This window comes from Hyla sarda, chromosome 3 (genome assembly GCF_029499605.1).
Source record: "Hyla sarda isolate aHylSar1 chromosome 3, aHylSar1.hap1, whole genome shotgun sequence".
NCBI lineage: Eukaryota > Metazoa > Chordata > Amphibia > Anura > Hylidae > Hyla > Hyla sarda.
Window position 1 is genome coordinate 257020790 of NC_079191.1, and position 27931 is coordinate 257048720.

Sequence of the window (27931 nt, forward strand, 5' to 3'; positions counted from 1 at the left end):
AAAAAATTTATAAAAAAATTATAAAAAGTAAAACCTAAGCAAAAGTGGTACTGATAAAAACTACAGATCATGGCGCAAAAAATGAGCCCTCATACCGCCCCATATACGGAAAAAGGAGAACGTTTATAGGTGGTCAAAATAGGCCAATTTCAAACATACTAATTTTGTTAAAATGGTTTGAGATTTTTTTTTTTAAGCGGTACAATTATAAAAAGGCATATAACATGGGTATAATTTTAATTGTATTGATCCACAGAATAAAGAAAACAGGTCATTTTGACCGTAAAGTGTACAGCGTGAGAACAAAACCTTCTAAAATTTGCTAAATTGCGGTTTTCTTTTCAATTTTCCCACATAAATAATTAATATTTGTTTGGTTGCGCCGTACATTTTATGGTAAAATAAGTGATGTAATTACAAAGTACAATTGGTAACGCAAAAAACAAGTCCTCATATGGGTCTGTGGATGGAAATAAAAGAGAGTTATGATTTTTAGAAGGCGAGGAGGAAAAAACGGAAATGCAAAAATAAAATTGGTCTGGTCCTTTAATGGGTTAAGTAGTCTTGGAGCCAGGGAAGACGCCAAGGACCAGGTCAGATTACATCTCGGGTGGGGGGGGCGATGGGACCTCTAGACACCAGGGAATAGCAGCATTTAATCTTTAAATGCTGTGATCTGTACAGATCACGGTATTTAACCAGTTAAATGATGGACATTTGAGCGATCTCTGATGTCTGTCATTACCGGCAGATGTCAGCTGCTAATAGCAGTGGGCATCTCCCAGTTATGACGCGGCCCCACGAATCGCTCGCCTGACCCATGACAAGGGGTTTAACTTCTGGCACCAGTTGATTTGAAAACACCTGGGGGAGATTTATCAAAACCTGTGTAGAGGAAAAGTGGTGCAGTTGTTCATAGCAACCAATCAGCTTGCTGCTTTCATTTTTAGAGAGGCCTGTGAAATATGAAAGAAGCGATCGGATTGGTTGCTATGGGTAACTGCACCACTCTTCCTCTACACAGATTTTGATAAATCTCCCCCTTGTTTTCCACCAGAGTACCCCTTTAAGATCTGAGTTTTCAGACCAATCAGTAGCATGAGCCTGGAGTGCACACTTAGCATGTGACCAAGATGGACTCATATTATAAGCCTGTGGGGATGCTTGCTCACATGTTTAGAGAGCGCTCTTTTTGCTCATTCTCCTAAACCTTAATATAAGTACACTTTAAAGGGAATCTGACCGCAAGATCATTCTAACTAACCAACCTATACAGGTTAGTGCTGGTGACCCTGATTCTAATGCTTTTTACCTTGTGAAAACCTGTGCAGCCATACCTAAGAAATTCTTATTGTTTTAACATGCTAATTACTTTGTGTGATATGGAGGCGGTCTCTGTCTGTGTTATCAATGCTTCTCCCGTCTGCTCCGGCCTGATATCCCCTCCCCCATCAGATGTGGGAGTGAAGCTAAAATGAATATTTATGATGAGGAAGGTGATCTCGGGCCACAGAAGATGCATGAAGCATTGCGAACACAGCTGGAGACCGCCTCCTATGCACAGAAAAGGATTAGCATATTATTAATAAGGGCTCATTCACACTATAAGAGAGTTATTCCTGGCAGAGACTACATCTGTAGCGGGCGCTGGTAGAACAAGCCATTGCCATATCCATAAATTGCAATGCTTTTCCGAGCATATTTGAGCAAAAGAATCAACATGTTCATTCTTTCAGTGGAATCTGGGGTCAGGAATTATGACTGCAAAACGTACATTGCAGAAATGCTGTAGTGTGAACAGTGCAGCCGAATCCCACTGAAACAATGGGAGGCTGCTGCACCATATTTTCCGCAGCAGAATTCCGCTCGGAAAACACGTAGTGTGAATGGGCTTTCTCGGTATAGCTGTATATGCAGGTTAGTGCAAAAGATCCTGCTGCCAGATTTCCTTTATCTATCTATCTAGATCATGGGGGTCTGAACAATCAGACTACGACTGATAAAAACTGCAACATGTCAAAAGGACAGGGACACTTTAAAAGAAGTTGATTGTATTCGGACATCCATTCATAATTCTACAAAAAATGGTGAAAGTGATGTTAGGCCTACCCATATAGGCGTATTACCAGAGATGGCTTTAGATAAACTATCAAATTTATCCAAATGTATTTGTTTTTCTAGGCCTCTAACACAGACACCTTAAACTGCATAGCACTGAGATTCAATGTTACTCCGAACAAACTGGTGGAACTGAACAGACTCTTCACACAAACCATTGTGCCGGGACAGGTAAACCCCTCTAGAATGCCTTCCTTGTTTATTTTAGCATTTATGATCTTATCTTCATTACCGTATCTTTTGTGATTTCCACTACCTCATGGTTATTGGGATTTTTCCCCTGAACAATAATGCTCGATTTCACAAATTAACAATGCTACCTATGTAGGACTACAACAGTATTGTTTGCACATCATTCATAAGCTTTGCAGAAGTTATTCATTGTTTAACTATTTTGGAAAAAAGGATGCAACTTAAAGGGGTATTCCAGGCAAAACCTTTTTTTATATATATCAACTGGCTCCGGAAAGTTAAACAGATTTGTAAATTACTTCTATTAAAAAATCTTAATCCTTCCAATAGTTATTAACTTCTGAAGTTCTCTGTCTAACTGCTCAATGATGATGTCACGTCCCGGGAGAATATCCCCATAGGAACTGCACAGCTCCCAGGACGTGAGTCATTAGAGAGCAGTTAGACAGAAAACAACAACTCAACTTCAGAAGCTAATAACTATTGGAAGGATTAAGATTTTTTAATAGAAGTAATTTACAAATCTGTTTAACTTTCCGGAGCCAGTTGATATATATAAAAAAAAATTGGCCTGGAATACCCCTTTAAAGCTCATTCTGTATGGTCTACTTTTTTTTTTTTTTTTTTTTTTTAAAGAAATTTATCAAAAGAAAATTACTTGTTATGCTTAAAATCTGTTCTGTAATAAAGTGTATATGTTTATTTAAAATAGAAAAAAAAAATATATGTATATGACCACAAAAGCATACACAATAAGCTGACATTTCTGGTAATGCAGCTCCGTTGTCAGCTTTGGTCTTTAGAATGGGACCGGTCTGGAAGAAGGCTTTAGCACATTGCGGTTTTATTCCAGCAATTTTTCTTTTTAATTTGGGCCAAAAAACCAAGTGGAAACCTAGCCTTATGGCAATTTTGCGGTTACCTGCACACTTTATTTGGCATTAAACTATTTAACATATTTATGAGGTTAAAGTTACAATGTAAACTAAGTTTTAATTGTACTAACAATGTTTTAACAGGTACTTTATGTTCCAGTCTGTGAACCTCATTCTAGTGTAAAAGATGCAAATACTGGCATTCTAGCGTCTCCATTGTCTTCAGATGCAGAGTATGATAAACTACCAGTGAGTATATTTTTAGTTCTACAAAAGCCCATGTAGATTTATTTAAATTTTTAATTTTTTTATTTTTTTTAAGGTAGTAAAAATGTAGTTGTTTGTCTTAAGTGGCCAAGTGTCTGTGTGGATCACTTGTTATAGGAAATTCTACCACCATTCATGAATAGTGATTTCAGAATCTTGTGATCACCCCTATTATCCATCATGAAAAGGCTTCACATAACACTGAAATCCCTTTGGCACTGTGCAGAGATTCTTTTACTGGCAGCTTTCCATAATGTTCTGAGCAAAGGATCACTGATTTCAATGAGTTGAATCATAGAGGTAATAGACTTTCTTCTCACTTGTATGTTCACCTTCAAGCAGTAACAACATAAACCTCAAATAGCTGGGAAAAAACCACGCCAACCTGATTGATGTTCGGCAGGCTTGTGCGCAAAGCCTGACCTCTCTTTAAGCAACCATCTGAGCTTGTGGTTGTTATTGGTTTAAGAAAGTAGGTGTTCTATATTTTTTGTTCCTTGAGTAAAATGCACGGAATTTCCATCTATTTGTACCTATATCATAGTGTGGGTGGTGTTCTTTTCCATTGAACAACTTGCCACCTCCCCTTACTGCATCATATACTGTATGAAGCAATTACCAAAAGAACTGTCATAATCTGAGACCATTTTTTTATTTATTTAAAATACTTTGGAAAAATGTTCTGCTAAGATAAAATCTTAAACTTCTCTGGGGGAGAATCTTTTTTTTTCAATTGTCATCTAAAAAAACCGCTTTTGACATGTCCTAGAGGCCTGTCAAAGTTTTGGTCAGTCTGTGTCTGGGTATTCAGTGCCTCACCAATCTCTAGAACCAGTGGGAAGGAGTCTGCGTCTGAGCGTTCTCTCCCCATTTAACTGTCTTGGAGTCCTATAGAACTCCTATGGAAGTCTGTCTCCTTTCTTAAAGGGGTACTCCGCCCCTAGATATCTTTATTCCCTAGCCAAAGTATAGACGATAAGATGTCTGATCACAGGGGGTCCAGCCGCTGGGACCGTCTGCTAGCTTTGGGCCAGCACCGCAGCATTCTGAACACAGGAGTTTGGAGCTTATGTGTTTGAGGTCACGCCACACCCTCTCCGTTCATGTCTGTGGGTGTCACTGCTAGTACATGGGTGGGACGGCTGTGGTCGCCCGTCATCCGGCATGGAGCGGAGTCTATGACTAGACTGTGATTCCACTCCGGAGATTGGCGGGGGGTCCCAACAGCCGGACCCCCGCAATTAGACATCTTATCCTCTATCCTTTGGAGAGAGGATAAGATGTTTAGTGGCGGAGAACCTCTTTAAGTACCAAGAGGGGAGAGAACACACTTGACGAGCACTTCAGTAAACACTCAAACCCCGAATGAACATAACTTTGACATGTCTGTAGGACGTGTGTGTTTTTTGTTTTTATAACTGACAGTGCCCATATAAAAGGTTATTCACAGTTTATGAAATAATATATCACTAGGATAAGCCGTCACTTTACAATCTCTGGGGGGTCTTACCTTTGGTTCCACACTAATCTTGAGAATAAAGAGGGCACAGCAGTGATTTATTTCTGCGTTCCCTTCACTGTTTTTGCCTGTTCAGTGGTGCCCTGGCCACTTGGAGTCCAGGTGTCTGCAGTTGACCGGCTCCAAGCTTAGACGGGGACGCACCACTAAATATACACCTCATTTCTTTTAAGTTTCAAATTGGGGGTGCCACAGATCGCACAGCATTCAATGAAAATGATCATATCCTAGCAATAAAATATATTTGATTCTGTATGTCTGAAAAGTCCAGAAGGTAAAGTAATAATAAAACTACTTTGGAGGACTGTTTGATTCAGTATTATAATGTGAAAAGTCATATAAATATTGTCTGCATTCACACTGGACTTTTGGCTTCCTGTTTCCCATATCTATAGAGTTAGTTCACAGCTTTTCCTTTTTATGGAAGCCCAATATATACAAGGTGTCTGTTCATATGCGGGAAGCTGGACTTACTCTATAACCATCATCTACATTAGCACTCCAAGCCAGGAGCTGTCCAGCACAGCTCCATTCAAATCCTGGGGAATCTTCAATGGAAGCAGTTAGAATGTGTTACAAAGTGGACCAATATACTTTACTACCCCTCATGTTAAGAATCCCTTTCACTTAGTAGGTCTGTTTATTTATTTTATTATAAAGGATGCAGACATTGCAAGAAAAGCTACAAAACCCATAGAAAGAGTTTTGTCATCTACATCTGAAGAGGAAGAACCCATTGTCGTGAAGTTTTTGAAAATGAACTGTAGATACATCACAGATGGGAAGGTGGGTTATGCCCCCGGTAGATATATATCTAAATCTCTATCTCTCAATGTGTGTGTGTGTGTGTGTGTGTGTGTATGTATGTATGTATGTATGTATGTGTGTATGTTCCAGCATAATGTCCAAACGGCTATAGGTGATTTAACCCTTACTCAACCCCATTTGCCAGAGTCGGGGTTTATGTTTAAAGTCCCATACAAGTCTATGGGAAATATATGTTACTGCATAACTTCCAAATGGCTGGAGATATTTCAATAATACTTGGTCACATGTTACTTATATGTCCACTTAAAATATAGTATAGTTAATCTACCCCCATTTGTGAGGGTCTGGGTTTTTGTTTAAAGTCCCATGCAAATCAATGGGAAATGTATGTTCCCACATAACTTCCCTACAGCTGGAGATATTTCATTCCTGGTACACATATTACTGGTTGGGATATGACAACAATATATGAGGATGGGATATGAAGTCAAAAGCTTCGTCCTTTGTTTATTTTCCTCCCCTACAAGGATTAGGAAGGAAAAACCGGGCAACGCTGGGTACCCAGCTAGTAAGTTTATAAATAGTGATAGCCCTCATCAGTTCTGTTAGATGCAGGTTTTGTAGTTCCACGTGAAGGGTTTTTGTTGTATAATGTTGCATTTTATAGGAACAGATGTCTATCTTTTGTAGATCAATTATATGGCTTTTACCTCCGTATACTTTTGACCCAAGTACCAAGTTCTAGTAATGATATAACATGGTGCCACTAGTACACAAAAGCTTGGGAGCCACATGCAGGTGGTGGTGTCACTTTGTAGCAGAGTTTAATAACCTCTTTTTTGTAAACTGTTTGCTGGGAAACCTAGTGATGTTGGCACATGTGATAAATTTGCATATAATGATGAATTCTATTCTGTATGTAATTTCTCCTTTTTGTACACAGGGTGTTGTTGGTGGAGTCATGATAGTCACTCCCAACAATGTCATGTTTGATCCCCATAAATCTGATCCACTGGTTATCGAGAATGGCTGTGAAGAATATGGACTTATTTGTCCCATGGAAGAAGTAATGTCTGTTGCACTTTATAGTGACATTTCACACATGAAGATTAAAGATGCATTGCCATCGTAAGTTGCAACTACAGTCGTGTAATATATTCAACACTATCTCTATCTAACTTATGTTCTGTGTTTTTTTTAATGCTACCACCATATTTAAATCAGTAGGAATGATTTTTTGTAAAATGCAGCAAACATCGGACATATATTATCGGACCTATACTCTTCTTTTTTTAACTTGTTTTTTTTACAGGAATCTGTCCGCTTTATTGGTTATTAAGAACTAAAAAGGAAAACTGTTCCTTTCCTAGAGCTGATGGTGGTTCCCAAACTTATACAATCACCTTTTTTTATTTTTCAGTCAAGGAAGCAAGCCTGAGCTGTTTGTGTCACAGCCTGGCACTTTCTTCTCACTTGCCCTCACCTTCCAACCCATTGTTAAATACATGGCTTTATACTTCATTCAAAGAAGGGTTAAGAGGTGAGGATGCATGCCAAGCCCCACCTTCTGCACACATGGTGAAAAAATTTAAAGATTTTATAAGTTTAGCAACAACAGTCAACCCCAGGAAAGGTTCAGTTTGTTTTCATACTTTAACAGGTATTATATGATGTCTGCTGACCGTAGCAGCAAATATAGCTGACTGATTCCCTTTAACCACAGGATCATGATCACCAACTTTATTAACAGATTATATAGATAAATAAATAAAAATCGACAACCCCTTTAAGGCTTTGCACCATAACCTCTGAGTTATAACTAATGATAAAAAAATGTCACTTTTTTTGCTCACAGTTATATTTATTACAGCAAAAGCTCCAGCAAATCCATATATGCATTTGAATGCAGCTGCCGGATTGTAATATGGTGTTTAGAGAGCTTTGCTAAATGGTACCTGTTATAATGTCTGACGATTTCTGTTTTAAAACCTTTGGGCAATCTCATAACCTGAGACTTGCCTTAGATGACATGGTCTGAAGACATAATGCTTGGAATTCCCATGCAATTATATGGAAATTCCAATCATATGTACAGTGTTAATTTTGTTGACTAATCATTTTTGTTATACTTTTAGTCAACAGCACTTTTTCAGTGAATAAAAACTAAATTAAAAAAAACTTTTTGATGTCTACAACTATAATTAAAATCTATTGAAGTTTAAGTCCGCTGACTAAATCATTACCTAGAGAAGATTACCGAATAGATCCCATCAGAACTAATCTTTTTGTCTGTAATTAATATTCAAACTTTAATTCCATAAATAACAGGTTAATAGCTATTTAACCTGTGATCTCCTGTACGGGGACCCGGCATTGCCGAGGTTGACGACACTCCCCCTCCATACAGCTCTATAAGAGAGGCGGGGATGCACAAATGCTGCATCTCCGACTCTCCCATAGAGACACATGGAGGGGGAGTGTCGGCCACGGCATCACGCTGTGGCCTACTTGCCTCCTGCACGGGAGAGCCGCGGCAATGCGTAACCGCACGGGAGATCGCGGGGGATCCCAGCATTTGGACACCCTAAGGCTGCAGATCTCCTTTAAACTACAATTCAGATGACTAAAATGGGACTTAAACTAAATGTCGTTTTTGTCAAAAAGACTGTGACTAAAACTCAATCATTTTGTTGTTAAAATTAACACTGCATAGGTCTCATAAACATGTCAAGTTCTGGGCTACAAGATTGCTCAGGAGTTTAACCCCTTAAGGACCAAGCCCATTTTAAGCTTAAGGACCAGGCCAATTTTATTTGAGCGTTTTCGTTTTTTTCACCTCGCCTTCTAAAATCCATAACTCTTTTATATTTCCATCTACAGACCCATATAAGGGCTTGTTTTTTGAGTGACTTTTGTAATGAAACCTCTCATTTTACCATAAAATGTACAGCGAACCCAAAAAAAATATTTTTTTAGGGAGGAAATTAAAATGAAAACCACAATTTTGCTAATTTTGGAAAGTTTTGTTTTCACACTGTACAATTTACGATAAAAATGACATGTGTTCTTTATTCTGTGGGTCAATATGATTAAAATGATACCCATGGCTAGATACTTATATTTTTGTACTGCTTAGAAAAATCTAAAACTTTTTGTACAAAATCAATCATCTAAAATCGCCCTATTTTGACCACCTATAACTTTTTCATTTTTCCGTATATAGGGCGGTATGAGGGCTCATTTTTTTGCGCCGTCATCTGTACTTTTCATCGATACCACATTTGCATATATAAAACTTTTAGATCATTTTTTTATAAATGTTTTTTGGAATAAAATGTGACAAAAAAAAGCAGCATTTTTTGAATTTTTACATTTACGCCATTCACCGTACGGGATCATTAACACTATATTTTGATAGTTTGGATATTTACGCACGCAGCAATACCAAATATGTTTATTAAAAAAAAAACATTTTACGCTTTTTGGGGGTAAAATGGGAAAAACTGACAATTTAAATTTTTATTGGGGAAGGGAATTTTTTACAATTTTTATGTCCCCATAGGGGACTATCTATAGCAATAATTTGATTGCTAATACTGTTCAGTGCTATGCATTGGACATAGCACTGATCAGTATTGTCGGTGATCTTCTGCTCTGGTCTGCTCGATCTCAGACCAGAGCAGAAGACCCCGGGAGACGACCGGAGCCAGGTGAGGGGACCTCCGGCCGCCATGCTGGATGATTGGATCGCCGCGGCAGCGCTGCAGGCGATCCAATCATCCATTCAATGTACCGTACTGCCGCAGATGACGTGATCTGTATTGATCATGGCACCTGAGGGGTTAATGGCGGACATCCGCACAGACATCCGCTGCTGTTAGCAGCATGAACCTGCCGTGTATGACGCAAGCACTGTTCCGATGCTCGCGGTCATACACAGGACGTAAATGTACATCCTGGTGCGCGTAGTTCCGCCAAACCATGACGTACATTTACGTCCATGGTCGTTAGGGGTTAAAACATATCCCGGTGCCAGACATCATGACAGGTGGTAAAAACTCCCTCTCCATGCATCTCTATGGGAGAGCCGAAGATACAACGCTCATGTATCTCTGGCTTTCCCATAGAGATTACATGGAGAGGGGCGTGTTGGGCACCACTTTGTTCAGTGGTTGGCAGTAATGCGTGCATGAAGCGGAGGTCACTCCTGTGGATAGGGGATAAGAACTTGTGTACCGGAGTTCCCCTTTCACATCTTTATTCAGTTTTAAACACTTGACCATTTATTTACCATTTAGTATTAATTACATGTACCATTTAGTATTAGTTGATTTAAAAAGATGTGTAGCTTTGTGACTACATTGTACTGGTGTAATACAGTGGCATTCCAGACTATGCAGGCTTCAGAACTGAAATCTGAAAGCAGAATTCTTTATTGTCTTGGTATCTGCCAATGAAGTAAAGTAAACCAATATAATGAAACTGAACTCTTCCCTACCATAATGGGTGTAAAATGCTGGGCTTTATTCACAGTCATGAAACTGTTGATTTTACAGTTTAACAGTGACTACAGTGATTTGTTCAACATTTTTCAATGTCAACTGTAATTCATTTTTGATGACTGACTTGGGACCCGATTTGCAAATCAGTAGAACTCAAATCTAGCGGAAATTTTTTTTTCTTATCGCTTAACATATTGTGTAACTTTTTGCGTGTTAAGTTATATTGTTGTGATCTGAATTTCTAAGGACACATTGACATCCTTTACAGTTTTGTTGGGTGTTTTACTGCGGCTTTTCCCCAACACAGTATTTGTTATGCAACCATGATTGATTTGCAGTTGTACTTTAAAGTTATCATCTGTACTTTATTACCACCAACCATGTCATTCACTACACATTTACCATATTTTCCTTTTTGACATTATTTGCATTTATATTTTTAATGTTGATATCATTTTACACTTGTGTACCGTTTTTATTTTAAAGTATCAGTATATTTTAGTTACATTTTAGTTTGTGCTTTTTGTTGTTTTTATTTTTTATTTTTAATTTGTATTTTCATTTCTACCATTCCACACCCATCCAACATTTTCCGTCAACAGCGATATACCCAAGGATCTTTGTCCTTTGTACAGGCCTGGAGAATGGGAAGATCTTTCATCTGAAAAAGACATCAATCCATTCAGCAAGTTCAAATCCCTCAACAAAGAAAAAAAGCAAAATGGGGTTACAGGTGTAGACCCCAAAGAGCAGAAAAAGACTGCAGAAGTAGCTACTGAACAAAAGCTGGATACAACACTAGATAACCTATCCAATGTGCATTTAAATATTGATAATACTGTCACAAAAGAAACTGAACAAAAATCCACTGACATTATTTTGGATTCTGAAACAAAAAAACCTTGTCATTCTCTAGGAGATGAGGACTTCATAGAGTTAGTAGATTCTTTATCACTACACAATGGTAATGATGTCTGTGAAGACTCAGAGGGACATACAGTAACTCTTCTGGTCAAAGATTCCAGGACTTCAAACTCTACTTCTCCTAGGGCAGATCTGAATTGCAATGGGACAGTAGAAATAACTTGTGAGACCCTAACCTCTGATTTGCTAGCTAGAGTAAATATTGGTGATATGAGTAGTGAAAAAGAAATTGATGAAGCCAAAAACATCGAAATTTGCTTGAGTCCTACTGCAGTGAATACTGAATGTGTCACTGGTAGTGATAAACCACGAGAAAAAGACTCCACTTGCATCCAGCTAAAATCTAAAGAGAAGAATAAGGAACCCACCCTGGTATCTTTAAATAATGAGAACGTGAAGCAGCAGTTAGGCCATGCTCCTGAGGAATCTCCTGATTCTCTGTCCCCTTGCTCTACTGAAGAGAACAGCCAAAAAGAAGCCCAAATGGACAGTGAATCTGAACTAAAACTGTGGCTTTTGAAAAGAATTCAGGGACCAATAGAAGGTGAGATTCTTGTATTCATGTCTTATCTGCTGTGATTGTATTAAAGGAAATTAATGAATTTAAAGGGGTACTCCGGTGGAAAACTTTTTTTTTTTTTTTTTTTTTTTATCAACTGGTGGCAGAAAGTTAGAGATTTTTATATTACTTCTATTAAAAAATATTAATCCTTCCAGTACTTATTAGCTGCTGAATACTACAGAGGAAATTCTTTTCTTTTTGGAACATAGCACGAGCACAGTGCTCTCGAACAGTTCCTAAAATGGACAGAGATGTCAACAGAGAGCACTGTGCTCGTGCAGTGGCGTCGCTAGGGGGGGGCCAGAGGGGGCCATGGCCCCCCCTAGATAAGGCCGTGCCCCCCCTTGGGCCCCCCCAATTTAAAATAAATAGGGATGTCCCAATACATTGATGGCTCCGCCCCCAGCACAGGAGAGGACGGGCCGAGAGCTGACAGGTCACACAGCAGAGCGGCCGCTTCATATGAGGTGAGTGATGTCCCGTGTCCTCCCTCTCTCCCCCTGATCAGCAGTCTATCCTGGGGCTGGGTGATGTGTATAGTAGCAGTCCAGTGGGGTCACTTTCCCTCCTCCAGTGTCCACAGGTCATCAACAGGCCACATTATCACAAAATTTTTTAGGAAAAATCGCGGCAAAAATTGCGCGATTTTACCGCGATTTTTCGTAAATCGCGGTAAAACAGCGCAATTTTTGCCGCGATTTTTACATAAATTGTTCTGGTAATGTGGCCTGTTGGTGACCTATGGACACTGGAGGAGGGAAAGTGACCCCTCTGGAAGGACAACATGTGAACACATTAACCCCTCATTAACCCCTCAAGGGTACATTCCCATGTACAGGATCTGCTGCATATTTTTGCTGCATATTTTTGCTGCATATTTTGTGCAGCTGATTTTGCAACCCATTAGCTTCAATAGGTAGCAAAATCAGCTGCAGAAAATATACAGCAGATCCTGTACGTGTGAACGTACCCTAAGGGCTCATTCAGGGGTGGATCCACAGTGTATTTTACACTGCGGATCCCCCGACAATGGACCCTACAGTGCTGCCTCCATCTGTGCCTGATCATAACGGCAATCCTCCGCTACGAGCAGACACACTTTGATGTGTATACTCGCACACATCATGGCCGCTCCTGCTCTCTGAGCTAGGCCGAGAACAGCCGCGATGTGTGCGAGTATACACTTAAAAGTGTGTCTGCTCGTAGTGGTGGATTGCCGTTTTGAGCAGGCACAGATGGAGGCAGCACTGTAGGGTCCATTGACGGGGGATCCGCAGCGTAAAATATGCTGGGGATCCATCCGTGTACATGAGCCCTAAGGACACAAGGCGTATGTGTACGCACAGTGCCTGCTCCCACTGTGTTGTATAAATCATTAGCTAGAACCCTCAGCTAATGCCAGACATCACCAATCAGGCTGATGTCTGACATTAACACTTTAGATGCCGCTATCAAAGTTGATGGTAGTGTCCAAAAGTTTTAACTCCTTAAGGACAGAGCTTTTTTCCATTTTTGCACTTTTGTTTTTTCCTCCTCATCTTTTAAAAATCCTAACCCTTTCAATTTTGCACCTAAAAGTCCATATGATGGCTTATTTTTTGCGCCACCAATTCTACTTTATAATGACATCAGTCATTTTACCCAAAAATCTATGGCAAAAATGGAAAAAAAAATCATTGTGTGTGTGTAATATATATATATATATATATATATATATATATATATATATATATATATATATATATATATATATATATATATAAATATCCAATAAGAACAGCACCTCCAGAAATGTCAAGAAAAAAAGAAATTGGGGTGTCCGCATATTCTGAACCTCGGTCCACTGGTTCCTCAATGCATACAAAAATATAGAAGCAGCACACCACAGGTAGAGTTCAAAGGAACGGTGAATTTATTCCATGATGTGAGAGACTACGTTTCTCCAGCCTCACGCTGGCTTTCTCACATATGTATATGTGTGTGTGTATATATATATATATATATATACACGCACACACGTTTTAAAATTGCCCCCCCACTTTTGTCACTGGCCCCCCATGTGCCCCCCCTAAATATGAATGCTGGAGACGCCACTGTGCTCGTGATGTCAGTCGAGAGCTCTGTGTTCCAAAAAGAAAAGAATTTCCTCTGTAGTATTCAGCAGCTAATAAGTACTGGAAGAATTCATTTTTTTTTTTTTAATAGAAGTAATTTACAAACTTGTTTAACTTTCTGGCACCAGTTGATTTTAAAAACAAAAAATAAGTTTTCCACTGGAGTACCCCTTTAGTGCCACCCCACAGTCAGCCTAGTGTTATAGCCATATGCACTGGCCAAATGGTTATGAGGGAGTCTTAGGTACAGTACAGTTTGTGATGCACTACATCACCAAATAACATGGTTCAAGCATGTAAATATTGTAAAAAAAAAAAAAAAGTGTGACGTAGTGTGCTTATGGCAAAGATTAGATACAGCAACAGAACCAAGCTTACTACTGTGTAAGAAAACAGTGCCATGCTCAATACATAGAGTACTTAAACCAAACTTGCTGTATGATGATGATGATGATGTGACACGTTTTTCAATAGGTGTGCATGCTTCTGGCAGTTTCTGGCAATTATATTACCAGCTTGTGAGCACACTTCAAATGCTGGTAACGGGACCAGGGTGTACAGATACGCCCTTGGTCCTTAAGTACCAGGATGTAGGCCCTTGATCCTTAACAGGTTAACAATTTTAAACTTGAAAAAGAAAAAAAAACTGTTAATTGCCGTGTTTTGACCCCTCTAACTTGATATTTTCACCTACAGAGCTATGTTAGGGTTTAATTTTTGCACGATGAGCTGTAGTTTTTAACTGTTCAACTTTTTTCTAGCTTTTTGATCACTTTTTATTCCATTATTTCTGGGATGTGATGTGACCAAAAATCAGCAATTTCGGTGTTTCGCTGTTATCGGAGCATGATGAGGAATGTAATATTCTAATAGTTTGACATTTACACATGCAGCGATACCAAATATGTTGTTTTTTTTTTCTTTTTGTTTGTTTACAAAGTTTTATTGGAAAATGGGAAAAGGTTGTGATTAAAATTTTTATTGGGTTTATATTTTTAAAAACATTTTTAAAACATGGCCCTCTCTAGGGGCCTATCATACATAGATCAATGTAATACTATTGCATTACATTGTTGAAGGCTGTTTTAGGCAGATTACATGGATCAGTCACCAAGCCAGCTAAGACTCAGAGGACCAGGTAAGGTAGCTATTGGACCTTAAGAAAAAATCCTGCGCATCAAATTTGCGTATGTGTGTGAACTAGGGATCGACCGATATCGTTTTTTTAGGGCCGATACCGATAATCGGTGCAGGTTAGGGCCGATAGCCGATAACTTATACCGATATTCCGGTATAAGTAATCGGCTATTTAACCCCCTGCGACACCGCTGCAGATCATTGATTTAAAGCGGGCGCTTTAAATCAATGATCTGCAGTGGCTTTTGCGGGGCCATAGGCCGCCGCCGCCACCACCCGCTTCTCTCCCCCTACCTGTCAGGGTGGTCCGGGCCATCCATCCATCGTTCATGTAGTGTCCGGGGGCGTTCCGGGTGGAGGGTGAACCGGTCCGGGCTGTCCTTCTTCTCGGGGGTCCTCTTCTCCACTCCGGGCAGGCTCCGGCCTAGTACGCTGCATAGACGCCGCTGCGCAGTGACGCCCGTGCGCAGCGACGCACCTGACGTCACGGCGTAGCGGCGTCTATGCAGTGTACTAGGCCGGAGCCTGCCCAGAGTGGAGAAGATGACCGCCGGAGAAGGACAGCCCGGACCGGTTCACTCTTCACCCGGAACGCCCCCGGACACTACAGGAAGGAACGATGGATGTCCCAGACCACGCCCATTACGGGTAAGTTTAATTTTTTTATTGACTCGGAGGGTGGGGGAGGGGCCCGACCGGTATAGCGGTATGGGCAAAAATCCATACCGGTATACCGCCCAGCATCACGGTGGGGGGTGCGACGCGGTGCGGCGGGTCGGGGGGGTGGCGGTCGCGGTGCGGGGGGCGGGGCATTATCGGCAAGATAATTGCCGATAATGCCCAAAATCGTGATTACCGGCCGATAATATCGGCCATACCAATAATCGGTCGATCCCTAGTGTGAACGTTCCATAATACTTATTTCTACCACTTGTATATACAGATCCACTATAAGGCTCCCAGTGTATACACCAGATTAGAAACCTTATGGCAGAGTGCAGTAAAAAAATTATTTCTTTCTCACCCAGATATGTTGCCATCTAAAGAAGAAAAAAGCAAGATCCCTCCCATGTTCTTATGTATCAAGGTGGGGAAACCTATGAGGAAGTCCTTTGCCACCCAAACTGCAGCAATGGTGCAACAGTATGCAAGGAAGAGAAAACAGCCTGAATACTGGTTTGCAGTTCCACAGGAGAGGTTAGTATTTTATGTACTAGGCTACTTACATAGACTTTTTATGTTTTAAAGGAAATTAGAAAAATCATTGAAAGGGAACGTGGTCACTCAAATGCGGATTCCTGCTAAGCACATTGAACATATAGATGCTGATGCTTACTGCTCTATTCATACGTACAGTATTCTGCGCAGATTTGATGTGCAGGATTTTCTGTTGCAGATTTCAATGTAAACTGAATCACTGAACACAGCTTGAAATTCTGTGCAGAATACTGTACGTGTGAATAGACCCTAAAAGTGAAATTGTCAGTAGACAAGATATTGAATACTATGTATAGTGTGAAGGGCCCCAATTGAAATTTGATTTTTAGTAGCTCATTTACATCAGTGAAATAGGATCTCTGTGAAGCAACATGAACTATGATGTAGTATATCAGTTTGTAAGGAAGAATGTTTGTCCAGCGCAAGGTATGCAGATAAAGTCTTGCTTAATTGAAATAGTCCAACAGAAGTCACTTACAGAGAACAGTGACGCGTTTTGCACCTAGGTGCTTAATTGTAAACTGACACAAAGTACAAACCACACAAGTTAAAATGCATGAAGCAGGGTCACATGACCCATTACGTCATTAATTGTAAAACACGCAAGGCCGCCTTTCAAAAACACGGAATGGAAATGTTCATTGAGTCCATCAGGATGATATTGCAACTTAACGAATTCTGTAGAGAAAATATTTTATTTTATTCTGTTCCAAGAAGTCACCTATTGGACGCAATGTTAACATCTTTACAATTTTATTGCATGGACCTTTCCGGAGCTAAGGGAACAAGAACCACAAATTTATGAATGATGAAGCAGGGCAAAGAAACCTACACATGGATATTTTCAAACCACAACTGTTTTGCTGCTGATGTCAATTATAATGGAGTAAAGAGATAAGAGATCACTCAGGGTGTCCGGTATAGAAAAAGTTAAATTGGGTCCCAGAGGAGGTGATCACAGGAGGAAATTATACAACCGAGAAACATTTTGTATATTTCTCCTTGAAACAAGATATCTGCGAGGCTTAAATAAAAGATTGGATTTATTTCTAACATGTCCATAAATTTTTGGTATATTTTGTTTCCCGTGTAAAAAAAACAGTTGTGGTTTGAAAATATCCATGTGTAGGTTTCTTTGCCCTGCTTCATCATTCATAAATTTGTGGTTCTTGTTCCCTTAGCTCCGGAAAGGTCCATGCAATAAAATTGTAAAGATGTTAACATTGCGTCCAATAGGTGGTAACCCGTAGCAACGGAAACAAGAAATGGGAGTTTGTCTGAAGTGCATTGGTGACCAGTTAAATTCCTATGAAGTTATCGCTGAGAATACCGGGGTGTCATGGTCTGTAGCCCTAAATCTTAAGCACAAACCATAAGGAATAAAATAAAATATTTTCTCTACAGAATTCGTTAAGTTGCAATATCATCCTGATGGACGCAAAGAACATTTCCATTCCGGGTTTTTGAAAGGCTGCCTTGCGTGTTTTACAATTAATGACGTAATGGGTCATGTGACCCTGCTTCATGTATTTTAACTTGTGTGGTTTGTACTTTGTGTCAGTCTACGATTAAGCACCTAGGTGCGAAACGCGTTAGACACTGTTCTCTGTAAGTGACTTCTGTTGGATTATTTCAGTTAAGCAAGACTTTATCTGCATACCTTACGCTGGACGAACTTTCTTCCTTATAAGCTTGCATACAGAGCCGAGGGCGGGACCGGTGCGTCCCTGCGCAGGTGTTCCAGTAATTGGCTGGGAGAGTGAGCGGTACTAGCTTTTACACTATGATGTATATCCTGCAAGTGCATACACATACAAAAAGTGGCTGTTTTGTATATTTCTTTCAACTGCATCCTGGTTGCATAGTAGTTATATTGGGGGAGATTTATCAAAAACTGTCAAGAGGAAAAGTTGTTGAGTTGCCCATAGCAACCAATCAGATTGCTTCTTTCATTTTTTTTTTTTAAACCTTTGAAAAATGAAAGATTGGTTGCTATGTGATTGGTTGCTGTGGACAACTTAGCAACTTTTCCTCTTGACAGATTTTGGTAAGTCTCCCCCTATACTGTTAGTGTTTTATAAGCAAGCATGTAGTCACTGTCTTGTGCATGCAATGGCTGAACAGTCGCAAATACAATTCCACTGAATGCTCAGGAGCAAACATGCCTTTACCTTTATGATGTTCATGTGCTGGCCTGTCGCATAATAGATAACTGATCCTAGCAGCAGTATTTTATAATGTGTTAAATGGAATGGTAAATCAGACTCTACACTAGTTTAGCTTTGATATAAGTTGAGAGGAACTAATCTAATGCTACAACACCACTAGTGCATGATTTCCACCCTGTATATTCTCTTTATAAGGTTATAAGTCTAAATGTACCTTGTTATATATAGGCACATTAACAGTCCAGTTAATATATAAACCTGAGTGTTCCCCATTCAGGTTACTAGCTTTGATCTGGTTTCTGGATTGGTTGATTGAAACAAAGTTAATACATAACTTTTAAAGTAGGTTGTACATATCAAGTTAATTCTGAAAACCTGGATACCATTGTATACTATTGTTATTCATATGTGTGTAGTGGGTCCATGGACTGACAAATTCATAGGTAACACCTTTTGGCTTCATGGTATAAGCTAAGCTTCTCTAGCTAAGGTTGATTTTAGCATTTCAAAAGTTATCTCATGTCTTTTAACCCCTTAAGGACGCAGCTCATTTTCACCTTAAAGGGGTACTCCAGTGAAAACCTTTTTTCTTTTAAATCAACTGGTGCCAGAAAGTTGAACATATTTATAAATTACTTCTATTTAAAAAATCTTAATCCTTCGTGTACTTATTAGCTGCTGAATACTACAGAGGAAATTCTTTTCTTTTTGGAATGCTCTCTGATGACATCACGAGCACAGTTCTCTCTGCTGACATTATTATAATAATAATAACTCATTATTTATTGTTGTCCTTAGTGGGATTTGAACCCAAGTCCCCAGCACTGCAAGGCAGCAGTGCTAACCACTGAGCCACCATGCTGCCCTTAACATACATCTGCTATGCATCTGCTATGCATGGTTGCTAAAATGGACAGAGATGTCAGCAAAGAGCACTGTGCTCGTGATGTCATCAGTGTTCCAAAAAGAAAGGAATTCCCTCTGTAGCATTCAGCAGCTTATAAGTACTGGAAGAATTAATATTTTTTAATAGAAGTAATTTACAAATATGTTTAACTTTCTGCTACCAGTTGATTTAAAAGAAAAAAGGTTTTCACCGGAGTACCCCTTTAGGACGGAGCCATTTTTTGCAATTCTGACCACTGTCACTTCAAGCATTAATAACTCTAAGATGCTTTAACCGATTATTCTGATTCTGAGATTTGTTTTTTCGTGACATATTCTACTTTATTTTAGTGGTAAATTTTCGTCGTTACTTGCATCCTTTCTTCATGAAAATTTAGCATTTTTCTAACTTTGAAACTCTCTGCTTGTAAGGAAAATGGATATTCCAAAGAAATTTTATATTGATTCACAAATACAATATGTCTACTTTATGTTGGCATCATAAAATTGACATATTTTTACTTTTTGAAAAAATTAGAGGGCTTCAAAGTATAGCAGCAATTTTCAACATTTTCATGAAAATTGCAAAATCTGAAGGGACAGATGTTACAGAACTTCAACTCCCAGCAATGCCATGGCAAAATGATTTCAGCAGGCATCCGGGTCCGGTCCCCAACCGGCTAGCGGCGGGGACCGGAATTCCCATGGGCGTATCCATACACCCTACGTCCTTAAGGACTCAGGATGCAGGGTGTATGCATACGCCCTGGGTCCTGAACAGGTTAATCCAGCTGAGTTTAGAGACACATGATCAGAGAAACTTTGGTAAATGTGTGAACAGTTCTCCATTTGGGGTAGTTAACATATCTGTGTTACTAAAAAGATGCATCTTTGCTGGGGTGGCAAATCAACACCTCTGTAGTCAGAAAGGCACCCACTAGAGCTTTTACTATCTAGAGATAATATGACTAGTTGTACCACCCCCCTGTGGAAAATAATAATAAATTTAAATGTACACTGCTAAAAAAAATAAAGGGAACACTTAAACAACACAATGTAACTCCAAGTCAATCACACTGTCCACTCAGGAAGCAACACTGATTGACAATCAATTTCACATGCTGTTGTGCAAATGGAACAGACAACAGGTGGAAATTAAAGGCAATTAGCAAGACATCCCCAATAAAAGAGTTGTTCTGCAGGTGGTGACCACAGACCTATTCTCAGTTCCTATGCTTCCTGGCTGATGTTTTGGTCACACTTGAATTATGGCAGTGTTTTCACTCTAGTGGTAGCATGAGACGGAGTCTACAACCCACACAAGTGGCTCAGGTAGTGCAGCTCATCCAGGATGGCACATCAATGCGAGCTGTGGCAAGAAGGTTTACTGTGTCTCAGTTTAGTGTCCAGAGCATGGAGGCACTACCAGGAGACAGGCCAGTACATCAGGAGACGTGGAGGAGGCTGTAGGAGGGCAACAACCCAGCAGCAGGACTACTACCTCCGCCTTTGTGCAAGGAGGAGCAGAAGAACTGCCAGAGCCCTGCAAAATGACCTCCAGCAGGCCACAAATGATGATGTGTCCACTCAAACGATCAGAAACAGGTTCCATGAGGGTGGTATGAGGGCCCGACGTCCACAGGTGGGGGTTGTGCTTACAGCTCAACACCATGCAGGACGTTTGGCATTTGCCAGAGAACACCAAGAAAGGAAATTTGCCACTGGCGCCTGTGCTCTTCAAAGATGAAAGCAGGTTCACACTGAGCACATGTGACAAAATCTGGAGACACTGTGGAGAATATTTCGGCCTGCAACATCCTCCAGCATGACCGGATTGGCAGTGGGTCAGTAATGGTGTGGGGTGGCATTTCTTTGGGGGGGCTGCACAGCCCTACATGTGCTTGCTAGAGGTAGCCTGACTGCCATTAGGTACCGAGATGAGATACTCAGACCCCTTGTGAGACCATATGCTGGTGCGGTTGGCAATGGGTTCCTCCTAATGCAATACATAGCTAGACCTCATGTGGCTGGAGTGTGTCAGCAGCTCCTGCAAGAGGAAGGCATTGATGCTATGGACTGGCCCGCCTTTTCCCCAAACCTGAATCCGATTGAGCACATCTAGGACATCATGTCTCGCTCCATCCACCAACGCCACATTGCACCACAGACTGTCCAGGAGTTGGCAGATACTTTAGTCCAGATCTGAGAGGACATCCCTCAGGAGACCATCCGCCACCTCATCAGGAGCATGCCCAGGCATTGTAGGGAGGTCATATGGGCACGTGGAGGCCACACACATTACTGAGCCTCATTTTGACTTGTTTTAAGGACATTACATCAAAGTTGGATCAGCCTGTAGTGTGGTTTTCTATTTTGATTTTGAGTGTGACTCCATATCCAGACCTTGATAGGTTGATAAATTTGATTTCCATTGATAATTTTTGTGTGATTTTGTTGTCAGCACATTCAACTATGTAAAGACTAAAGTATTTCATACGATTAGTTCATTCATTCAGATCTAGGATGTGTTATTTTAGTGTTCACTTTATTTTTTTGAGCAGTGTAGATTCAAGGAGGCATACCTGCAACTCCTGTCATATTTGGGTGGACTCCTCACCCTACTCCATTTAAAATGAGCCTACAAGCCTACACATGCCTTTTCTGTCTAGGCGTCCATACCCAGTTAAGCCTTGTACCAGATGGGCAAAACTAATTTCCCTTATGCAATAGGTGGATCATGACAGGTATCCATAGATAGGGCAATCAATGTGAACCCAAAAATAAAATAAATATTTGGGTATCTGATTCATAGTGGAAGATATAGATCTTTCCCATTTCCAAAAAAAGGTGTAAAAGAGAGGGGGCATCCACCTGAGAGCTCATATGCCCCTCCTATTCTTCTGCCTTACCCATCCTAGAGGCTGGCCTGGAATTCTGACCTGCAGTCAGAAGGTATTAAATATGCTGCCCTGGAAAGGCAATTCCTTCAACTTTATTTAATACCTAAAGATACATAAGCAACAAGCAGATGGGGCAACAGCTGCACAAAAATGCTGCAGCATAAAATTAGTGTAGGCAGTGTGATTCCAGGACACTATATGAATTTCTCTGATATGGTTATGCGTAATATAAAATAGTGTTTTAATAGTTTTAATTCATTTTAATCCTAGTTTTAAAATGCTGCACGGACCCAGTCATTGGGGTGGGTTCCTGAGGCGGGAGGCGGCTTCCCGCTTGGGCAGCCTGAATTATGAGTGTTTCTCTCTGTGTATAGATAGGTACCGGAGTCCCAGCAGAATTTTTAACCTCTTTACTACTTGGCCGGTTTTGACCTTAATGACCAAGCTCCATTTTTCAAATCTGATATGTGTCTCTGAAAATAGTAATAACTTTTAACTCCTTAAAGGGGTACTCCGCACCTAGACATCTTATCCCTCTATCCAATGGACAGTATGATTATGGCGATACCTAATTTATATACTTTTTATACTTTAGGTTTATTACATTTACACTATAAAATGTATTTAATTTTATTTTTTTATTCCAGGACGCATTGAGTTGACGAATTAAGGGGGACAATTTTTGGACACATGATATGTATATGTCAAAATATATATAATTTTTTTTTTTTTGACGTTTTTATTATATTATATTATATTATTTATTTATTTTTTTACACTTTTTTTTTTTAACTGATCACACATGAGTGCAGTAAACATTTCTATTGCACTGTTCTATGCCTATTCTTGTCAGTGTTACACTGACAGGCATAGTACGGCGAGGCAGGCTCTGCCTTAGATCGGCTTATGTAGCCATGACAATGGAGGCCATTGTTAGGTCTGTGGTTGCCATGGCTACCATCAGTGCTTTGTGACTGCATTGCTGCGAGGCGCCGATGAGGAACCAAGGGAGCCCTCCTTCTGTAACTCTTATAGATGCTGCGATCACAGTGACCGGAGCTTCTATAAGGTCAACTCAGGATTGGATTACAGCTCCGATCCTGATTGCTGCGGCTGGTCTCCTCTGACTGGGCCCCTCCTCTCCTCTGATTGCTTCACCTGCTGAGGCTCCGGAGTAGGGGAGGAGGAGGAGGAGACCTGGCGAAAGTCACTCCTATTGATCTGTCAGTACTGACGGTCCGCTGAGACAGTTTAGTGAGCTCGGCTGTACAGCACAGCCAAGCATCCCTAAAGCCGATCAGGGATAAATCGCAGTGGTCCCCGGCCAGCGACTGCTCCTATTGGTCCAATAGGAGCAGTCGCTGGCCGGGGACCACTGCGATTTATCCCTGATCGGCTTTAGGGATGCTTGGCTGTGCTGTACAGCCGAGCTCACTAAACTGTCTCAGCGCCCGGTGGCACTGTGACAGTTTAAAATCATCAGGTACTTGTATGTGGTGATGCTGTAAGTCATCCTTAATCACCACGTACATGTACCTGATTATGTGTTAAGGGGTTAAACTATGATTTAAACTCTGAAACACCCAAGCGTATTAGAGTAATTCATAGTGGAGTCCCAGTATAGCGCTGCCTACCCCAGTTTTATGCTGCATGAGGTTTGGGCAACATAAAACTGATGACAGGCTTCCTTTAACTTTCCTTTAAGGTATTGTTCCATGGAGAATATTTATTTCTAGCTAAATCCAGCCCCAAATTATGACCATTTTTGTTTTAGGAATAGTGTTTGCAAAGTGCCACCAACTAATTCTTTCCAATAGACTTACGGTGTCCAGTTAAAGCGCAACTGTCATGACATTTTGGTGCAATAACCTGCACACAGCCTTTGTACTGTGTGCAGGTGGTGGGTATAACAATGTTTTTACCTGAAATTTGGCGGCTTTCATGACTGCAAAAAAGGCTTTTATTCAAAGCCACTGACGGTCGGATAGGCGTGGTGCGAGGTACGCGATGCCCCGCCACCGCCACCCCCACGCCTACCCCGTATGTCGGCGCTGGGACCTCTGTGTGATTGACACACAGGTCCCAGCGCAGCACGCAATCAGGTTAGTTCTCAATACTAGTCAGAGAGGAAGCGCGCTCTCTGCACCTAGCACTGCGCAGGCTAACTGAGGAGGAAGACGGCGGCGGGAGCTAGAGTTTGCTGGATGACACACAGCAGATTTGCTGAAGCGCATGCGCTGGGACCTGTGTGTCAATCACACAGAGGTCCCACCGCGGACATATGGGGTAGGCGTGGCGACGGCGGGGCATCGCGTACCTCGCACCACGCCTATCCGACAGTCAGTGGCTTTGAATAAAAGCCTTTTTTGCAGTCATGAAAGCCGCCAAATTTCAGGTAAAAACATTGCTATACCCACCACCTGCACACAGTACAAAGGCTGTGTGCAGGTTATTGCACCAAAATGTCATGACAGTTGCACTTTAATTAAATGTACTAAGGTTGCCTTGCATTCTTAATCTTGCTTTTCTCTTTTCCCCTCCTGGTATGCATAGGGTGTGGTGAGGCAGATGCCTCTGAAGCTACTACATCTGTAAATGGTGGTCTAAGTATTCTAAAAGGGAGACTTTTATAGATGTCAAAGGGGACCCAGCTCCACATTAATGACCAATGGTCTTGAAATGAGCTGTCTAACAAGTTCATATAGATGGTCAGGTGTTGGCATTTTTGTTATATAGTATATTGTTTGAGCAAATATAAAAAGGTTTCCACATTTTATTTTGTGCACTTAGATTTTGGGGTGCTCAGAAAACTTTCTGAACGCCCGCTCACCCTGCATTTCAATATGCATTTTGAGACCAGGCTTCCCACTCTTGCTCCATAGTACCTGTCTCCAGAGCCAGATCCAGTGTAATGTAATTCTCCACGCTGGCTCTTGCACTGAGGATGGGCACCATAGATATGGAGCGTGAAGCTCCATCTCCTAATGCAGGTGAGAACAGGCACTCTATAGTGCAGCACTGTTTGATATAGCATTCAAACGTCATTCTGTCAAAGAAGTGAAGGAAGTATTGGAGGTACACTTTAAGCAATGCAGACTTTACGTTGAGGCAAAATCCCTGAGCACTGTGCAGTGAGATGGAACGTATTGTCTGAGACTAATTTTGATTAAGCCAGCAGAAATATTGGTATGCCAGACAGCTACCACTCTACTGCTTGCACAACTGTAAAATTGGCACAGTTAAGCTGCTAACCATCTGCTGAATAGACTAATAAAATATAAGTGGAATCTCATCTTTTTAATTATTGATAGTACTCTGGATAACAAGATCTTTGCGCATTCGGTTTCTTAACCCAACAATGACTAATCTCATGGATCTACAGCACTATAATAACTTTATTTTATATTCTACACAGTTTTATCTTACAAAAACCTTGTTTTAAGGGAATATCTCAGCTACAATTCATGCAGGGACAGTCCGGTGGGGAGGATTTGTCGTTGCGGGCTGTCCATTTTCACCGGGGGGCCTCTTCTCCGCGCCCGGCCCCAGACTACTGACGTCTCCTTGACGACGACGCACAGGGACGTTCATGCGCAATGTCCCTGTGCGTCGTCGTCAAGGCAATATCACTAGTCAGGGGTCGGGCCCGAAGTGCGGAGAAGAGGCCCCCCCCCCCCCCCCCCGGTGAAAATGGACAGCCCGATGGCTGTCCGGGCATGCTGGGAGTTGTAATTTTGCAACATCTGGAGGTCCGCAGGTTGAAGACCACTGATGAAGGGATTGACAGGCGGTGATGATGAGGGGGGTAGGGGGGGATAATGATGAAGGCCGCAGTGGTTTTCAACCTGCAGACCTCCAGAGGTTTCAAAACTACAAATCCCAGCATGCCTGGAAAGCCGATGGCTGTCCAGGCATGCTGGGAGTTGTAGTTTTGCAAAATCTGGAGGTCCGCAGGTCAAAGACCACTGATGAAGGGATTGAGGGGGGATAATGACGGGGTCTGGATGATTACATGGGGGGATGATGTATTTCCCACCCTAGGCTTATAGTCGAGTCAATAACTTTTCCTGGGTTTTTGGGGTAAAATTAGGGGCCTCGGCTTATATTCGGGTCGGCTTATACGCGAGTATATACGGTATATTGTTCCTTATGTAATTATAGGAGACTTATTTACTTGCTGTTAAAAATCTCAACCTTTATATGTGTTTAACCCCTTAAGGACTGAGCCCATTTTCACCTCTAGGACGAAGCCCTTTTTTGCAAATCTGACCACTGTCGCTTTAAACATTAATAACTCTGGAATGCTTTTACTTATCATTCTGATTCTGATAGTTTTTTCGTGACATATTCTACTTTAACATAGTGGTAAATTTTTCTGGTAACTTGCATCCTTTCTTGGTGAAAAATCCCCAAATTTGATGAAAAAAATAAACATTTTGCATTTTGCTAACTTAGAAGCTCTCTGCTTGTAAGGAAAATGGATATTCCCCCCCAAAAATTTTTTGGGGATTCACATATACAATATGTCTACTTTATGATTGCATCATAAAATTGACGAGTTTTTACTTTTGGAAGACACCAGAGGGCTTCAAAGTTCAGCAGCAATTTTCCAATTTTTCACAAAATTTTAAAACTCACAATTTTTCAGGGACCAGTTCAGATTTGAAGTGGATTTGAAGGGTCTTCATATTAGAAATACCCCATAAATTACCCCATTATAAAAACTGCACCCCCCAAAGTATTCAAAATGACATTCAGTAAATGTTTTAACCCTTTAGGTGTTTCACAGGAAAAGCAGCAAAGTGAAGGAGAAAATTCAAAATCTTCATTTTTTTTACACTCGCATGTTCTTGTAGACCCAATTTTTGAATTTTTACAAGGGGTAAAAGGAGAAAATGTATACTTGTATGTGTAACCCAATTTCTCTCGAGTAAGGACCTACCTCATATGTCTATGTAAAGTGTTCGGCGGCCGCAGTAGAGGGCTCAGAAGCGAAGGAGCGACAAGGGGATTTTAGAGAGTACGTTTTTCTGAAATGATTTTTGGGTGGCATGTCGCATTTAGGAAGCCCCTATGGTGCCAGAACAGCAAAAAAAAAAAACACATGGCATACCATTTTGGAAACTAGACCCCTTGAGGAACATAACAAGGAATAAAGTGAGCCTTAATACCCCACAGGTGTTTCACGACTTTTGCATATGTAAAAAAAAAAAAAAACTAAAATGTTGGTTTTCCCCCAAATTTCAAATTTTTTAAAGGGTTAATAGCAGAAAAGACCCCCAAAATTTGTAACCCCATCTCTTCTGAGTATGGAGATACCCCATAAGTGGACCTGAAGTGCACTGCGGACGAACTACAATGCTCAGAAGAGAAGGCGTCATATTTGGCTTTTTGAGAGCAAATTTTGCTCTGGGGGCATGTTGCATTTAGGAAGCCCCTATGGTGCCAGGACAGCAAAAAAAAAACACATGGCATGGAAATGATGTGATCCGCGGCAGCCTGTATCCTTCCGTTTCTCGAGATAGTCGAGGCGGTTCAGTCAAGATGCGTGTTCTGTGCCCATGGCAGAGGTCACAGAATGGAAAAATCAGATACTCCTCTGGCGCTCGCAGGATCCGTGTTGGTGGTCAATTAGGTGAGAGACTTCAGGTGTGGTAAAGAATTCAGTCTTTATTGCTTCATAAAGGACAGACAGGACAGACAACGCGTTTCGAGGGATCACCCCTCTTCCTCAGGTCATGGGTCTAAATTTGTAACCTCATTTCTTCTGAGTATGGAGGTA

At 40.9% G+C, this 27931-nt stretch overlaps 1 protein-coding gene across 4 annotated transcripts in view; it reads left to right on the forward strand.

Moving 5' to 3' along the window:
• The window catches only part of NCOA7 (nuclear receptor coactivator 7), a 211120-nt gene that overhangs the window by 158056 nt on the left and 25133 nt on the right, over nucleotides 1-27931 (forward strand). For 3 of the 4 annotated variants that reach the window (XM_056566476.1, XM_056566477.1, XM_056566479.1), the window contains 6 exons: nucleotides 2182-2289; nucleotides 3330-3434; nucleotides 5632-5757; nucleotides 6683-6867; nucleotides 10844-11709; nucleotides 16007-16175. In XM_056566476.1, the coding sequence (XP_056422451.1) occupies nucleotides 2182-2289; nucleotides 3330-3434; nucleotides 5632-5757; nucleotides 6683-6867; nucleotides 10844-11709; nucleotides 16007-16175 (1559 nt within the window). The remainder of the gene's footprint in view (nucleotides 1-2181; nucleotides 2290-3329; nucleotides 3435-5631; nucleotides 5758-6682; nucleotides 6868-10843; nucleotides 11710-16006; nucleotides 16176-27931) is intronic. The other variant, XM_056566480.1, reaches the window with a different exon arrangement.